This window comes from Myxocyprinus asiaticus, chromosome 32 (assembly GCF_019703515.2).
Source record: "Myxocyprinus asiaticus isolate MX2 ecotype Aquarium Trade chromosome 32, UBuf_Myxa_2, whole genome shotgun sequence".
Classification (NCBI taxonomy): Eukaryota; Metazoa; Chordata; class Actinopteri; order Cypriniformes; family Catostomidae; genus Myxocyprinus; species Myxocyprinus asiaticus.
The window spans coordinates 22843835-22862151 of NC_059375.1; the positions used below are offsets into that span (position 1 = coordinate 22843835).

General features: G+C 42.2%; 1 protein-coding gene across 1 annotated transcript in view; it reads left to right on the forward strand.

Annotated features, from left to right (window-relative positions):
- pkd1b (polycystic kidney disease 1b) overlaps positions 1-18317 on the forward strand; it is a 79011-nt gene that overhangs the window by 39671 nt on the left and 21023 nt on the right. Inside the window, exons 20-34 of the mRNA XM_051666602.1 lie at positions 2864-3014; positions 3145-3397; positions 4701-4896; positions 5016-5183; positions 5260-5403; positions 5895-6105; positions 6380-6503; positions 7064-7216; positions 12314-12366; positions 12450-12598; positions 13341-13455; positions 15178-15335; positions 17061-17263; positions 17640-17837; positions 17991-18145. Coding sequence (XP_051522562.1) covers positions 2864-3014; positions 3145-3397; positions 4701-4896; positions 5016-5183; positions 5260-5403; positions 5895-6105; positions 6380-6503; positions 7064-7216; positions 12314-12366; positions 12450-12598; positions 13341-13455; positions 15178-15335; positions 17061-17263; positions 17640-17837; positions 17991-18145 — 2431 coding nt within the window. The remainder of the gene's footprint in view (positions 1-2863; positions 3015-3144; positions 3398-4700; positions 4897-5015; positions 5184-5259; positions 5404-5894; positions 6106-6379; positions 6504-7063; positions 7217-12313; positions 12367-12449; positions 12599-13340; positions 13456-15177; positions 15336-17060; positions 17264-17639; positions 17838-17990; positions 18146-18317) is intronic.

The following is an 18317-nucleotide window of genomic DNA, read 5'->3' on the forward strand; positions in this document are numbered from 1 at the left end:
GGGAACAGAGAGTTGGTATAATTTATTCTGGAGTATAGCTGGGATGATGGTGTTGAAAGCCGAACTGAAGTGCACAAAAAGGATCCTTGCATATGTCCCTGGTCTGTCCAGATGTTGCAGGATATGATGCAATCCCATGTTGACTGCACCTTCCACAGCCCTGTTTGCTTGATAAGCAAATTGAAGGTGATCTAGAAAGGGTCCAGTTCTTCAGGTGGGCCAACAACAGTCTCTCAAATAATTTCATGACCACAGACGTCAGGGCAACAGGTCTGTGGTCATTAAGTTCTGTGATTTTTGGTTTCTTTGGGACAGGAATAATGATTGAGCATTTGAAGCAGCATGGGACTTCACACTGCTCCATTGATCTATTCAAGATCTGTGTGAAGATAGGGGCCAGCTGGTTAGCACAGGATCGAAGACATGCTGGTGAGACGCCATCTGGGCCTGAAGCCTTCCTCGTCTTTTGTTTCTGAAAGACGCGGCTCACATCATCTTCACAGATCTTAAGTGCAGGTTGAGTAGCAGGAGGGGGGAGGAGGGGGGTTGCAGGAGGTGTTGGTGTCTGTATGAAGTGAAGGTCAGAGTGGGTATGGGGTGTGAGATTGGACCTTTCAAATCTGCAGTAGAACACATTCAGGTCGTCAGCCAGTTGTTGGTCCACCACAGGGTTGGGGGTAGGAGTCCTGTAATTTGAGAGTTGTTTCATGCCACTCCACACTGATGCAGGGTCGTTAGCTGAAAACTTGTTTTTCAGCTTCTCAGAGTATCTTCTTTTAGCCACTCTGATTTCCCTTTTAAGTGTGTTCCTGGCCTGATTGTACAAGACTTTATCCCCACCCCTATAAGCATCCTCTTTGCCCTGACGAAGCTGCCTGAGCTCTGCTGTAAACCAAGGTTTGTCGTTGTTGAACTTTAAATAAGTCCTAGTAGGAATGCACATATCTTCATAGAAACTGATATATGATGTAACAGTATCTGTGAGCTCGTCCAGATTGGTGTCTGCAGCCTTCAAAAACACTCCAATCCATGCAATCGAAGCAGGGTTGTAGTTCCAGCTCTGCTTCATTGGTCCATCTCTTTACAGTCCTTACTACTGGCTTGGTTGATTTTAATTTCTGCCTTTAAGTTGGAACAAGATGAACCAGACAGTGATCAGAGAGTCCCAAAGCTGCTCTAGGGACAGAGCAATATGCATCCTTTATTGTTGTGTAGCAATGATCCAGTATGTTCCTGTCTCTGGTGGGGCATGTAATGTGCTGTTTGTATTTGGGCAGTTCACGTGTGAGATTTGCTTTGTTAAAACTCCCAAGAATAATAATAATAACTGAGTCCGGGTATTGTTGTTCTGTGTCTGTGATTTGATCAGTCAGCTGTTGCAACGCTGTGTTCACACATGCGTTTGGCACGATATACACACTCACCAGAATAAATAAGGAACGGCTTACAGTTAATAAAGAGCGCTTCCAAATTAGGACAGTGCATCCTCTTTTATGTTGTTACATCTGTACACCAACTTTCACTGATGGAAAAGCATGTTCCACTACCTCTCGTTTTCCCCGTTAACTCCACGATGCGATCCGCTCTGAATAGCTGAAAGCCTGGCAGATGTAACATGCTGTCTGGAATTGCTTCACTCAGCCAGGTTTCTGTGAAGCACAAGGCAGCAGAGTTTGAAAAGTCCTTGTTTGTGTGGGTAAGGAGATGTAGTTCGTCTGTTTTGTTAGGAAGAGAGTGGAGATTTGCTAGATGAATAATCGGCAGTGCTGTTCGAAAGCCGTGCCGAAGGAGCCTGACCAGCGCGCCTGCTCGTCTCCCTCACCTGCGTCTCATAGTGCATTTAAACAACACAGCCGCGCCTCCGACTAAAATGTCCAGCAGAACGTCCATATATTCAAAAACCGGGAAAAGGTTGTCTGGTATATGCTGCCGAATGTTCAGCAGTTTGTCCCTGGTAAAACTGACTGGAAAAATATTACTAAACACAGGACAAACAAACAAAAACAACAAAAGAACTGAAGAGTTACACACTGAGGCGGCCATCTTGTAATCTATATTCTTCTAAATTCTAATAATTTAGAAGAATATCTCGGCTCTGAAGGTCCTCACAATGCAAGTGAATGGTGGCCAGAACTGTGAAGGGCCAAAAATCACATAAAGGCAGTATAAAAGTATATAGATCAGTATTTAAGTCCTTTTTTTACAATAAATCTCCACTTTCACACTTTTCTTCTTTTGTTTTTGACTATTCGCATTCTTGTGCATATAGAATGCATATAGTGCATATAGCTACCTACTGGGCAGAGAGGAGAATTTATAGTAAAAAAGGACTTAAATATTGATCCGTTTCTCACCACACCTATCTTCTTTTGTGTTCTTCTGAAGAAAGAAAGTCATACACATCATGAGGGTGAGTAAATGGTTAGATCATTTTAATTTTTGGGTGAACTATCCCTTTAACAAAGCTAAGCGATAGGTTCAATAACAATGTGTGTGCATGTTATTAAATTTCCAGGTGTGCAAATTTACAGTTTTTGCAAGACAAATTTCCTCATTTGTAAACAATAGCACTAAAATGTTAAAATAATCATACTTTCATTTTCAAAGTAAAGTAAGTCAAAATTTATTTTTTAGCTGAGGATTATTATGATAATTAATGTTCATGTAAATTAAGATTAAAATGCTAGGATCTAATAATTATAGAAAAATGTTGGCCCTCTCAAGTTTTCTTCTGGATAATCTGGCCTCCAAAAGGAAGTAGTTGAAGAGCCAGATGGGCTACAGGAACTCTAATTACTTATAACAAATTGGCAGCTACTTACTGTATCAAGATGGAAAGCATGTACTTTGTGTTGTTGAGGAGGAACTGGTGAGACAGCCTCTGGACTAGTTCGGATATCTGTTGGTGACCACTCAGTCCATTCACTGTCTCAGCACACTCATACTGAAAAGCTCCGCGTCTCTCTGTCAGCTGAGACTCCATCACTAGAGCATACCATCTTCCTTACACCACTGTGAGTTCTTCCTGTCTCTTCTTAGTATAACTGAATGTGATGTTTGTGTGCCCGTCTATAAATTCAAGATCATAAACATTATGTCAGTGGGAATGAAAAAATTAAATCTTTTTGTTTTTAAATTTTACAGCTTGAATGGTTCTGCTAAAGACCTTTTTGTGAGCCTGAACAGTCATGTCAGAGGTGTGGATGTGACTGTCTCAGTGTGTGTGTTCAGCATACTGTGCCAGTTCTTCAATCTTAAAGAGAGTCGCTGGAGCAGTGAGGGTTTGAGTAGTCTGAGTGGCAGCAGGCCCCACACTGCCCATTGCCTCACCCAGCACCTCACCATGTTTGGAGCCAGTCTCTTCATCCATCCTGAGGCAGTTTTACTGCTGCCGCCTGTATGTCACTTCTGCTGCTATTCTTTAAAGGGATAGTTCACCAAAATGTTTTAATTCTCCCTCGCCCTCACACCATCCCAGATTCCTTCTGCTGAACACAAACAAAGACTTTTAGAAGAATATTTCAGCTCTGCAGGTCCTTACAAAGCAAGTGTCACAGAAACCCAGACTCGATGATGGTGTTGAACCTGAAGGTAGGTATTTATTGACACACAACACAAACAGTGAAAACAGGTGAGTGGTGAATAAGCAGATCTGTGCCGATGTGATGAACTGAAACCTGATGATGGTTCATGTGGATGCAGGTAGTGATAATCCTTGGGGTGACAAACACACAGTGGAAGGTAGACGTAGGAGTGGAGGCTTGGGGAGATCATTGAAGTTATGGTGGAGAGGAATCAAGGATAGATCGCAGGTAAGTCGCAGGTAAGCGAGTCTGTATTCTGAGTTGAGACCAGACAATGAGTGAAGGGAGAATGGGGTTTAAGTAGAGGAGCTGATTGACGTGGTGATGAGAGGCAGGTGCAGGTGATCAGTATTCAGGCGAGAGGGAGGGTTGTGTGTGGCAGGAGGGTCAGGTAGATCCGTGATAGCAAGTGAATCGGTAACAAAAATTTTAAGGTCCAAAAAGCACATAAAGGCAGCATAAAAGTAATCCATATGACTCCAGTGGTTTAATCCAGTGGTTCTCAAACCAGTCTTGCAGGCCCCCCAGCACTGCACATGTTGCATGTCTCACTTTTCTGACACACCCAAACTTCTTTTGTTTTTGGCAGTTTGCATTCTTCGTGCATATCGCCACCTACTGGGCAGGGGGGGAAATATAAAATAGTAAAAAAGGACTTAAATATTGATCTGTTTCTCACCCACGCCTATTATAACACTTCTGAAGATATGGATTTAACCAATGGAGTCTTATGGATTACTTTTATGCTGCCTTTGTGCTTTTTTACAACTTTGTTTTACAACTCACAACTTTTTGCACCCATTCACTTGCATTGTGAGAACTTACATAGCTGAGATATACTAAAAATCTTCATTTGTGTTCAGCAGAAGAAAGAAAGTAATTAATGTCTGGGATGGCATGAGGGTGAGTAAATGAGAGAATTTCATTTTTAAGTGAACTATCCCTTTAACTATACACCATAGTGCTCTAGTATTTACATAGTTTTTAACTGAAACATATTGTAAGTAACCCTAATGAGAATGCCTTCAGACCGCAAAGATTCAGCGATAGACATTTTCTATTTATGCAAAATGCAAAACACAACACACCAGTGATAAACACTGTTGGTGCCATCAGTCAGAAGAGCCGGTGAGGAACATGTTGGTGGGAATAGTTTGTGGAGTCCTGCTTCTAATTCATCTGCTGGTTGGTGTTATCGCCCACAAACTGGATCACCTGGAAAGTCTGCGTCTGTGTTGCGTCCCACTGTGTGGCCAAAAAGGTCGCTACAAGTATCGGGTTCTTGTCAAAACAGGCTGGAAAGGAGGCTCAGGTGAGTGGAACCTTTAATGCACCTACTTACTGTAGAAACATTGACATTCATTTACTTCTCAGATTATTAAACTGAACAAACAAGATATTGCCCAGTTATGAAACACCTCATTTCCCCAGGTACCACCGCACATGTTGGCATTAGCCTGTATGGTCTGAATAAAAGTGGTTCACGTCACCTCCAAAGAGAAGGAGCTTTCCTGAGGAATAGTCTGGATGACTTCCAAATTGAAACGGATGCCAATCTTGGCGAGATCTGGAAAATACGCATCTGGCATGACAACACAGGTGAGTGATTGAAAAAACTATCCCTTCTGAAGTGAACCATCAAATAATAAATACTCTGAAACAATGTGTTTTCCAGGTCTAGACCCATCCTGGTACCTGCAACATGTGATCATCTGGGACATACAGACAGATAACATGTTTTTCTTCCTGGTGGAAGACTGGCTATCTGTGGAGAATGAAAAGAACTCTGGAAGGGTGGAGAAAGTTGTTTTAGCTTCTTGTAAGTGGTATGGTGTAAAGTGGCCTTAAATTGTAGTTGGACACTAAAACCACTATTAAAAATGTATGAATGTCATTGTGTTAGATAGACACAGTATCAAACCAATTGGCATCTGCAAATAAATTATGCTTGACCTTTTCTCAACTTTTTATATTCCACTAAGTTTGACAACTAGAAAGTGTCCAAATTCTTTTGGTTTTAATTTTTAATAGTTTTAGATTGGAAAATGTGCTTGTGCTGTCTTCTTTTAAAATCTATGCCACTTTGTTTGCTATTTAGTTATTTAGTACAATGTCATACAAACATTTTCAAGTGTGGCTTAAGTGTACAAATACTTTGTACACTTGTAGTTGAATGACCATTGGAGGGCTATTGTCAAGTTGTAGTTGTTCTGTATCCCTGCATACCTCGGTTATGAAGATCACATTAACCATACACATGCTGAACAGCACATTTCACTTTTGCATTTCATAACCTTGTATTCCATGTAGGTCCTCAGGAGCTGCAGCAGTTTAAGAGGATTCTTTGTGCCCAGTTGTTGTTTGGGCTTCGAGAGCATCATCTGTGGATTTCATTATGGGAGCGGCCGGCCCACAGCAGGTTTAGCCGAGCCCAGAGGGTCACTTGCTGCGCCCTCTTATTGCATCTGTATCTGGCAGCTGGGACAGTGTGGTATGGAGCAGTGGGCAGAAAGGGCAGTAGGTAATAGAATTGACCTTCAAAGGGCATGGATAACAGATTTAGCTCATATATCTTATGATGTAACAATTTTGGTACTTACTGAAGCACACACAATTACACCTTGTAAAACAAAGCAATCCAAGCAACAGTAGCAACAGCTAAAGTTTCTTATTGCTCAATGGCAAAGAAGAAGAATATTTATCATTAAGTGGATAGTTCGCCCAAAAATGAAAATGTTTACCCACCTTCATGTTTTTCCAAACCCGTATGACAAACTTTATTGTTATGACTGCAGAGGCCCGGTCTCCACACAGATGTTAATGAATGCAGAGACCATCCTGGTTGGAATGACAGTTGCAGCTTTGATTTTCCCTCTCCAAACCATCCTCAGATTTCTGTTCCAAAAAACCAAGAGCAAGGTATGTACAGCACTGTATGCATGCTTCTCCATTTCCACCAACATAGACATAATACCCTACTTGGCCTAAAGTATGTGGACACCCAAACAACACACCCATATGTGATAGTTATGCATTTAATTTCCATTGGCATTAATAGGGATTTGGGATAGAGCTTCCACTCCTCTGGAAAGACTTAACACTAAATGATGAACATGTCATTGTCATGCTGCTATAGAAGAGGCTTCTCTCCAAACTGTTGCCACAAAGTTATAAGAACACTTGAATTTTATTTGCCAGAATGCCATTGTGTGCTGTCACATATACTGTATATACTCTCACTGAAATGAATTATCTAGCCAAACCCAGTAATTTAAATAGTGGTACTTATTAGAGAGGACCGATTCCTATTAATGGCCATGGTTTCAAAATTAAATGCTCAACAAGTACATATGGGTGCCGTGTTTGTTTGGGCATTCACATACTTGTGACTATGTAGCATATTTTGATTTCAAATCTACATTCATAACAATGCCTCACTCATAGTACTGGTAGTGATATGTGGATGGATTGTGTTCCAGGTGACATTGGATGTGTCTCTGCCTCCCTCTCCTGTGTCTCACAGCGTCGAGATGGATGTTTTCCTCAGTCATCCAAATCTCTCCTACTCTTCTTTTCTATCACTACCCACTGGCCCTGACTCTTCCATATATGATGGACCGTCTCCTTTCACTGTGAGAGAAAAATCTATCTCCATTCATAATTAGACCAGTTAAATTTTTTTCATTGCAACAAATTTACAGTAAAATTCTTTTTAAATGAGAATAAAGACATCAGGCAGTAAGTGCAGCACTATGAGCCAGGACCGTGCGCTTATTTAATTTTCATGAGAGAGCTAATTCTAAGCACAAATTCCGTTTCACCGCAAGAGGGCGTTGGTGGGAGTGTTTCTGCTAACTGTGGGTGTATGCACGCAAACTGTGGGTGTATTGTATTTTACTGAAGTGCTGCAAAGCGCAATTTGCTACTTTCCTGAGAAACAGGTCATTGCGCTAAGACATTTGAGAAGCACATCTGTTTTCAGCGCAAAGTCAAAACTCAGTTCCTGCATTTGCAGTCTGGAGATTCCATCAGCAGGTGGTAACAAAGTTAATGTCCAAACTCTGAAAATATAGTAGAACATCAAATAATGTCCCTGACGTTCACAACTGAAGTCGTTTTATGAAACAAAAATGTAGTGAATGTAGAAATGATAGTTGAGAATGCGAATGTCCAATTCCCTTAACGGGGCAAGGGCTGCCTCTGCGACCTTTGTGAAGACGCGAGGGGACAAGGACAGGCCGAAAGGGAGGACTTTGTAATGATACGCCTGACCCTCAAATGCAAACCGCAGGAAGGGTCTATGTTGAGGTAGAATCGAGACGTGAAAGTACGCGTCCTTCAGGTCTACTGCCGCGGACCAATCTTGATGCCGGATGCTCACCAGAATGTGTTTTTGCATCAGCATCTTGAACGGGAGTTTGTGTAAAGCCCGGTTCAGTACTCGCAGGTCCAAGATTGGCCGCAAGCCACCGCCTTTTTTCGGTACGATGAACCTGGGCGGACACCTGGCGAACTGAATCGCGTAGCCGAGTCGGACGGTCCGGACCAGCCATCGTGACGGATTGGAAAGCGCAAGCCATGCATCCAAGTTCGGCGCAAGGAGGACCAAAGGGACAACGTCGTCGGACATACCGGCAGGTGGGGCCTCGCGGCGGGGTGGAGCTCGAGGTGCCACACCATGTCGTGGCCGTGCTGAGTCTAGGGACATCGAAGCACTTACCTGGCTCCTTGTGACCACCACCGGAAGGGCTGCGGTGGAGCCAGTGCAGTCACCACAGGGGGACACCCTTGGAGATGAGCAGACAGGGTGCGGGATCTTGAGCCGCGCCGGGGCAGGATATGCCGGATAGCCTCCGTCTGCTGCTTCACCGTCGAAAACTGCTGGGCAAAGTCCTCGACGGTGTCACGAAATAGGGCAGCCTGGGAGATGGGGGCAGCAAGGAACCGTGTCTTGTCGGCCTCACCCATCTCGACCATTTTGAGCTAAAGGTGGCGCTCCTGGACCACTAATATGGACATCGTCCACCCGAGAGACCACGTCGTGACCTTCATCGCTCGGAGAGCGAGGTCGGTTGCCGAGCGCAGTTCCTGCATCAAATCTGGGGCGGAACTACCCTCGTGCAGTTCTTTTAGTGCCTTGGCTTTGTGGACCTGCAGGAAAGCCATGGCGTGCATGGCAGAAGCGGCTTGTCCAGCAGCGCTGTAGGCTTTGGCCGTCAGGGACAACGTGAACCTACAGGGCTTGGACGGGAGCTTTGGGCGTCTGCGCCAGGTGGCGGCGCTCTGCGGGCATAGGTGCACCGTGAGCACCTTATCCACCGGGGGAATCGCCATATAGCCCTTGGCCACCCCGCCATCGATGGTAGTGAGGGCGGGAGAACTGAGAAATCAGGAGCGGGCAGTAAAAGGTGCCTCCCACGATTTTGTCAGTTCCTCATGCACTTCTGGGAAGAAAGGCACTGGAGCAGGGCGTGGCTGTTTGAGCGGCGCCGCATGCCCAGGAACCAATCATCGAGCCGCGAGGGTTCAGGGGAGAGCAGAAGGTTCCACTCTAGCCCAACACTCGCGGCTGCCCAGGAAAGCATGTCCATCATCTCTGCATCAGCCTGTGACTGGGCAATTGACCCCGAAGGGGGGAGCCTAGTTGAGGCTTCTGCGTCCGACTGGACAAGCCCGCTCTCCGATGCTGCGCTTGAGAGCTCATCAGCTTCACGGGCTCCGAACAAGTGGTCGAACTCGGCTTGAGATGAGCCGGTGGACTCATCTGGAAGCCAGATCGGGGCAGACGAGCGTGCTGGGGAATGGGTGGTGGATACCCAGCGGAGGCGATCCCATTGGAGTCCCCAAATCGCCCCCAGTGCAAGCCGCGCTGGCCTCAAACCCGTAGGTAGAAGGACTGAGGCGGGGAGCCGCTGGGGTGGCTTTCTTTCTTACGAAAGCAAGCCAAGACCGCAACGTTGCCATGGTCATGTTCTCGCAGTGAGAACATGAACCATCCATGAATGCTGCCTCCTTGTGGGTCGCGCCCAGACACGAAAGACAGTGATCGTGAGCATCTGAAGTTGAGAGGCAACGACCGCAACCAGGAATAACACACAATCGGAAAGGCATCTTTAAAAAGACACGTCTTTAAAAAGACATTCTGTGTGTGCCGCTCTTTTAAAGAAATATACTCTTTCAGGAAAATATACTCTCTTTTTTCTGCCGAAGCGCCCAGGAGCGTTCTCTGCAGTGCACCAGTGCAGAGAAGGGAGAAGCCGCTGAAATTCACCGTCAGATCCAGCAGAGGTGAATGAACAGTCGTGAAAATTCAGCTCAATGATCATGACCATTCGACTCCGAAGAGAATATCTGAATGAGTGGTTGCATACCAGCTCCTTTTATGTCCGGGGGAGTGGCATGCAAATACCACTCGCCAATTTTCATTGGCCTTTTATCAAAGACCAGAGGTGTTTCAGGCTCCCAAGAGTGACCCCTAGTGTCACTACATCGACACAACGTTGAGTGAGTGACAGATAGGGAATGTGCATAATGATTGACAGGTCAAAAGCGCCATTGTCCGTGGACACATTTTTGTTTGCTGTTTACAGAGTCTAGAGCTGTCACAAAGACAGGTGAGATATCTTACAACACTTATTTCAGTAATATCTCTCACAGCCCTGGGCCGTGCATTTTAAGTCTAGGCCTTCAATGCAATTCATGCCATTAAGAAAACACAGTTTCACAATGAATAAGACGCTATGCCTATCATACATTACGTGGTAGTCAATTAATAATACCAACTGAAATTTTGAAAACACGTCTACGCAGCAACCTGAACCACAATTAATGCTCAAGCAAGCCTAATTTTATCTGCAGCATGACTGTTTTGTGAAATGAACGTCAAAAATCATAATTTTTCATATGAATCTACCAAGGAGGTCTATAATACCTGGAAAAATATATCTAATAATATTTGCGATTTAAATGTTGCTTGCAATAAATTTCATTTCATCAGGGTACACGGTTATTCTGCGTTCCATTCAAGTCGGATGTGGGATATTCCTACTTGATATCTCTGACCATAAATGCATTCCATTCCCCAATACTCGGAACTGCAATGCTCCCATTAGCTTAGCAGGAGTTTGACTCTCATTAGAGATGCCTCCTAGCAACCCAACTGATAAACAATGCTGCAGCGCTAGCATTTGTCCTTCAGGTGTACAATTATCAAAAGAGATTATAATGTTTTATACACCTGTTTCTGCAGGCATTTGTTAAACAAGCTTTAATATCATGTAATGTGGAAACGAACTCATTTATCGATATTATTTAATAAAGTGAATGTTTATCACTTACTTTGTATATCTCCCTGAGTGTCGACATGTTTGTGTGACATCATGCCCCTGCATCTCGTCGAATTCTGAGTTGAGAATTTCTGCACGAGCCTACAAGTTGTAATTCTGAATTAAAGATGCATTCCTTTGCACTTTTCCTAGTAGGAAGTTGTAAAATCCGACTTTCCGAGTTGAATGGAACGCAGCACTACTTTTCAAAACTTGATCCAACACTGAATGCTCCAGCAGCCTAATTTACACTTAATGTGCTTAATTTATGTTTCTATAACAATGCAAAAAGCACTTATCAATTTGCTTGAAGTGAAAATCAGTCCTCCTTTCCTGTTGAATAATTTAAGCAATCACACGGTCATGCAGAACATCTCGTGTTTTTAAATCCATAAGGATATCTTTCTCAATGGCGATAGTGGCAGTGATGATGATCTCGCGCTCTTCGCTTTCAAATTATGTACATCACTTAAAGCGTGATTGCATCACTCAAGGCCAGCTAGAAGGCCTCGACCGGGACATATTCTAAAGATCACACCCACCAAGAACAAATAAATCAGTCTGATTGGCTGATGAATCTGACAATCTGACAATCTGACTTTAGTTGCTCATTCATTTGCACTGTTGAGGGATTCTGTGGAAATTATGAAGGCCTGATGGGGTGGAGCTCAGACTCACGCGCTGCTTTGGCTAACGAGCTCGGCTTCGGGCATGTGATTTGTGAAACAGCTGTCACACTTCGCTTGTAAGCAACAAGGAATACATTCTGACTGGATAAACTTTTCGTTTTTCTCTATTTGTTTGTAGATTAATTAAGAGTGGAAAGCAATTAAAAATACATAGGCAAAAAGGTGATTGAGAATGAAAATATTTATTTATTTGGCATGTTAGGCCAGCAGAGAAGGCTTTGCTGGCCCTGAGAATTCACCACTGATCTCTCAGAGAGTAGGAAAACTCTCTGAGGAGTGTCTTTTCCCTAAAAGGATTTTTGCATACCTTTCCATGAAAAAAATTGCTTACAGCACCTTTAAGGCACAAAAGAATGTAAGTTAATATTTATATTTTCTAATTCATTGCATACAGTCCATTTTACACTACCAACTTCTTATGAATGTGTTGTCTTTGTTTATATGCTGATTCTTGACAGGGAATGGTCTATATAATATGATGCAGACAGTGCAATAACCGGAATAGAACCTCATTATTAAATTGCACTTGACCTAGCCCATTACTACTTTGCACACACAATTTCACCAAACCTACTTGCGCCTAGACTCTTAGTGCATGCTTGCATGAAAATACCAAAACTTCACGGTCATGCCCACAGACTTTGTTAGCGCTAGTGCTCTTAAAAATTGGCCCATCTTGTTTGTTTATTGTTTTGTTTTTGTTTTTTCCTCCAAGAACTCTTTGCAGAGCAAGAAACTAGATTTGGAATTTTGGAACTCTACAGAACGGTACCAAAATTTCTAGTATACATTCTATTACAGTATTTAGATTGTGTCATTATGTAAACTTTGTTATTTTAAACATTTTGCAGAGTGGATCACTGGCCATCATATGACAGTATCTTTGGTGTGCCTGAGCTGACAGGAACCACTCACCTCCTTAAGAGAAAAAAAGCCCTTCTACAACTACATTTGTCTTCAACGTCTGACCATGACACCTTGAAACCAACCGATTCTCCAGGTTTGTAGAAACAACCTCACTCAGTGTTTGGTTAAAGTCTAATAAGAAAGGTTAAGTGTTCCAGCCAGGTCTCCTAAGTAACCAAATTGGCCCGGTTGCTAGGGAGGGTAGAGTCACATGGGGTAACCTCCTCGTGGTTGCTATAATGTGGTTTGCTCTTGGTGGGGCGTGTGGTGATTTGTGCGTGGATGCTGCGGTGGATGGCGTGAAGCCTCTACATGTACTATGTCTCTGCGGTAACGCACTCAACAAGCCATATGATAAAATGCGCGGGTTAACTGTCTCAGACGCGGAGGCAACTGAGATTCATCCTCTGCCACCTGGATTGAGTCACTACGCCACCATGAGGACTTAGAGTAATTGGGAATTGGGCATTCCAAAAAGGGGAAAAAGGGGAGAGAGAAAAAAAAATATTTCATTCTTGTTCATTGCTACACACAAGTCATACACTCAGCACCTCACATTTCTCATTCGCAATGACTCGTTATATAATTCACGTATTCTACATAAATAATATATTAGAAATAGCATAACCCTATAATGAACTTATAAGTAATTAAATTAATTGAAAGTCAGTAACTGTAATCTGATTACAAGAATTAGATTACAATAACTAATAACCTTTTAACTGATTTACACCCAACACTAATTGCCACACAATAAAAAGCTAAAAGTCCCATAATACAAATCACAAAATCCATCCAGTTTCCTCAAAATATGCAACCATTTGTTCTGCTTTAAGAAGAAGATCTTAGGACTATATCTGCAGACCTGGAACCCACAAACACTCTGTCCTCAGGACCAGCTGCATCTGACAGTGGCCATTTTACACCCAATGAGAGCACCCTATCTGACATGTGAGTGCTGCACTGGACACTTCACTCTGAACAATTGCCAGTTTACCTGGATACATGGTCACATACAGTTGTGCTCAAAAGTTTGCATACCCTTGGAGAATTGGTAATATGTGTACCATTTTTAAAGAAAACATGAGTGAGCAGGCAAAACACATTTCTTTTATTTCTAATGGGATTCATAGTCAGCTGTAAGTTATAACAGAATGGCACAATCATAAAACAAAACATGGCAACAAAGAAAAAAATGAAATGATCCTTGTTCAAAAGTCTGTAAACCCTTATTTCTTAATACTGTGTATTGCCCCCTTTAGCATCAATGACAGCGTGCAGTCTTTTGTAATAGTTGTCTATGAGGCCCCAAATTCTTGCAGGTGGTATAGCTGCCCATTCGTCTTGGCAAAATGCCACCAGGTCATGCAAAGTCTTTGGTCGTCTTGCATGAACTGCACGTTTGAGATCTCCCCAGAGTGGCTCGATGATATTAAGGTCAGGAGACTGTGATGGCCACTCCAGAACCTTCACCTTTTTCTGCTGTAACCACTGGAGGGTCAACTTGGCCTTGTGCATAGGGTCATTGTCCTGCTGGAATGTCCAAGAGTATCCAGTGCTCAGCTTTCGTGCAGAAGAATGCAAATTGTCTGCCAGTATTTTCTGATAACATGCTGCATTCATCTTGCCATCAATTTTCACAAGATTCCCCATGCCTTTAGAGCTCACACACCCCCAAAACATCAGTGAGCCACCACCATGCTTCACAGTGGGGATGGTATTCTTTTCACTATAGGCCTTGTTGACCCCTCTCCAAACATAGCGCTTATGGTTGCGACCATAAAGCTCTATTTTGGTCTCGTCACTCCAAATTACATTGTACCTGAAGCTGTGAGGCATGTCAAGGTGTTGTCGGGCATATTGTAACTGGGCTTTTTTGTGGCATTGGCACAGTAAAGGCTTCTTTCTGGCAACTCGACCATGCAGCTCATTTTTGTTCAAGCATCGTCATATTGTGCTCCTTGAAACAACCACACCGTCTTTTTCCAGAGCAGCCTGTATTTCTCCTGAGGTTACTGTGGGTTTTTCTTTGTAACCCAAACAATTCTTCTGGCAGTTATGCTTGAAATCTTTCTTGGTCTACCTGACCTTGGCTTGGTCTCAAGAGATCCCTGAATTTTCCACTTCTTAATAAGTGATTAAACAGTAATGACTGGCATTTTCAAGGCTTTGGATAACTTTTTATATCCTTTTCCATCTTTATAAAGTTCCATTACCTTGTTATGCAGGTCTTTTGACAGTTCTTTTCTGCTCCCCATGGTTCAGTATCTTGCCTGCTCAGTGTATCCACGTGAGAGCCAGCAAACTCATTGACTATTTATACACAGACACTAATTGCAATTTAAAAAGCCACAGGTGTGGGAAATGAACCTTTAATTGCCATTTAAACCTGTGTGTGTCACCTTGTGTGTCTGTAACAAGGCCAAACATTCAAGGGTATGTAAACTTTTGATCAGGGCCATTTGGGTGATTTCTGTTATCGTTATGATTTATAAAGGAGCCAAACAACTATGTGATAATAAATGGCTTCATAAGATCACTATCCTTAAATAAAAGACAGTTTTTTTGCATGATCAGTCATATTTTCAAAATCAATGCCAAAATTTCACAATTTCTGACAGGGTATGCAAACTTTTGAGCACAACTGTATCTCTTTGTGTTTTTCTCTTTCAGTTCATGTAGTGAGTGGTCTGATCTGAGTGTGGATTCACTAGCATATGAACCTGGCCTCCACAAATCCCCCTCCACCCTCTCAGTGCTCAGTGAGGCCAGCACATTTCTCCCTAGTCTCCCACCTGACTCTATAAGCACCAACTCCAACACACGCATTGGTGAGCACAATGCACAGGGCAATAATTGATCATTTTCAATTGAGATATTCAAGGTCAGAGTGAACCATGGTAAGAACCATGGCCACATGTGTGCGGAACAAGTTCAAATCTGGCTTGTTACATTTCCTTATACAATTTCCCCCCTCTCTCTCCCCATAATTTCCTGTCCTCAATATTTCAATAAAGTCAATGCTTCATTGTTGTTATTTGCAAATGATTAAAGGGTTAGTTCACCCAAAAATGTTACTTCTCTCATCATTTACTCAACCTCATGCCATCCCAAATGTGTATGAATTTCTTTCTTCTGCTGAACACAAACAAAGATTTTTAGAATAATTTCTCAGCTCTTTACAATGCAAGTGAATGGTGACCAGAACTCCAAAAGCTCCAAAAAGGAAATAAACTGGTTTGATCAATGTCTTCTGAAGTGATCCAGTTGGGTTTGGGTGAGAACAGACCAAAATATAACTATTTTTTTCACTGTACATCTTGACAGCAGTCTCCTTGGCGATCATAATTTTGATCATAATAAAAACACTTCCTATAGTGCCATCAAGTGCTCTGCATGGGTCAAGCACTAGGAAGTATAATCATGATCATGCCTAGAGACTGCAATGACAAGATGTAAACTGAAAAAGGAGTTCTATTTTGGTCTGTTCTCACCCAAAAACCAACTGGATCACTTCAGAAGACATTAATTAAACCACTGGAGTATGATGAATTATGTTGTGGCAGCGGGGGCGTGGTCAAGCATCTCTCCGGAGAGAGAGAAAGCGGTAAGGGCACTTACACCTGAGTTTGTCTAAATTATGTCTAACACCTGTCTCTAATTTCAGTGAGCACAGCGAGAGCAGCATAAATAGAGCCACACAGCAGTTAAAAGAGAGAGAGAGAGAGCCTGGGCATGGACTATGAAGCCAAGAGTTATTACAAAGTTGAGAGTTTATTTTGTGAACTAGTTTGTGGATTTTTTTTGGACTGTGTTATCGAACAACGTAAAAGCCTTGAGAGTGTGTATGTGCTGCAGAGAGGAAAATAAAAATGCCTACCTGAACCAGGAAATCTGCTTCTCGCCTCCTTCCACTGAGAAGTGCTACACATGTTTATGCTAACTTTATCTTCTTTTTGGAGTTCTGGTCACCATTCACTTGCATTACATTGACCTACAGAGCTGAGATATTCTTTTAAAAATTTTCATTTGTGTTCAGCAGAAGAAAGTCATTCACATCTAGGATGGCATGAGTGAGTAAATAATGAGAGAATTTTCACTTTTTGGTGAACTATCCCTTTAAATTTTTTTTTAATGAAATAACAAATTTAATCATTTTATGATCATGTAATTTGTTATAGTTTCAGTTTATACTATTTTATTTAAATTTGAACCTTAGTAATTTTGACACATTTTACATTATATTTTTAGATATTATACATTTTTATTCAGTTTAAATTGATATTGGTATATTAATTACAACCTCACAAGGTTTCTGCTTTTCCTTCACAAACCCCCATTTGGGAAACCCTGATCTATAGTAATTTTTCTTTTTTTTTTTTTTTTATTAAAAAGATCACAAGTCATGTTAGTCACAAATCACAAGAAATCTTGATTATAAGAGATTAACATTAGGATATACATTTCCATATAATGCTAGTCTATGACACATTATGTATCTCATAGACTGAGATATCATATCTCAGTCTAGCCTCTAAGTATGGGCTGTTCTTCAGGTGTGGTTCGTGGTGTGACTGGCTTGAGACTTCCTTTCTGGGTTCTGCGTGTGGTTTACCTGCTGGTGGCTGTTCTGCTGGGAACATGTCTGGCTCTGGTGGTACTGTATGGGAGCAGGTTTTCCAGCTCTGTGGTTCTAATGTGGCTGGTGTCAACCCTGTCTGCCTTCCTCACTTCTGCCTTGCTGTTGGAACCATTTGCAGTGAGCAATCAGTCCAATTTAATCCTGTTCTGTGGAAAAATCAAATAGAGAGATGGAAATATTTGAAATGACACATTTAAAAACCTTGCCAAAACAAACTTGGCATAACCAAATAAAATATAATTGAAACAAACAACATATTGACTTCTTTTTTTAATGTCTATTCAGTGATTTACTTGTCTGCCACAATAATGTAAAGTCTTCTTCATTTTGGGGCTTTTCTCTGCAGATGTTAATATGTGCGATATGAATCTGATTAATTATTCAGCAGATCATGTAGTTACAATTTTGAATTGATTGTCAGCCCTAGTTTTAATCAAAACATTACAGATCTCACCTATTTCTTCATAAAAGGTGTTCTAATTTTTTTCTGCAGATATGTGTACAGGCACTATATTTGGCTGCTGTGGTGAGACCAGTGGACCCAGAGGTGGAGGAACATTTGTCTCAGGAGACTGAAGTGAGAAGGACAGGAGAGGATGAGGAAGATAAAGTGCATCCTCCCTGTGGATACGGCCTGCTGCAGGCTAGAGAGGAAGCCCGGAAACTGCGAACACTTAGAGCATTAATGAGGGTGAGCTCAGAGCCAAAGCACAATCCATTTAGCACTCAACAATCATTTAATCCTCAGAGAGCTATAACAGCAGGATTTATCTGCCATTCTGACCCTAAGGCCTATTAATATTTATTTTAGTGGCCTGTTCTTATGTTTCATCTTGATTATCAGAGCTGTTTAGTCTACATGCTCTTCCTGTGGATGGTTCTGATGGTGAACTACCAGGAAACTGTCCAGGAGGCTAACTGCAGACTGCTTCGCTCTGCTATAAAACACACACTGATTTCTGCTTCGCATGGGCAGCCCAGTCTCACAGCATTACCAGGGTAAATCCATCCTTCCTCTGTACGTTGACTTTCTGTTCACTGTATGGTAGTACTATAATTTATTATGTATATTTCTATAAATATAATTTACTACCATTTCATTATTTAACAAAAGGTTATAGAATGATGCCTTTTAATTTGACCTGAAATAGACACACATTCACTAGTGGTC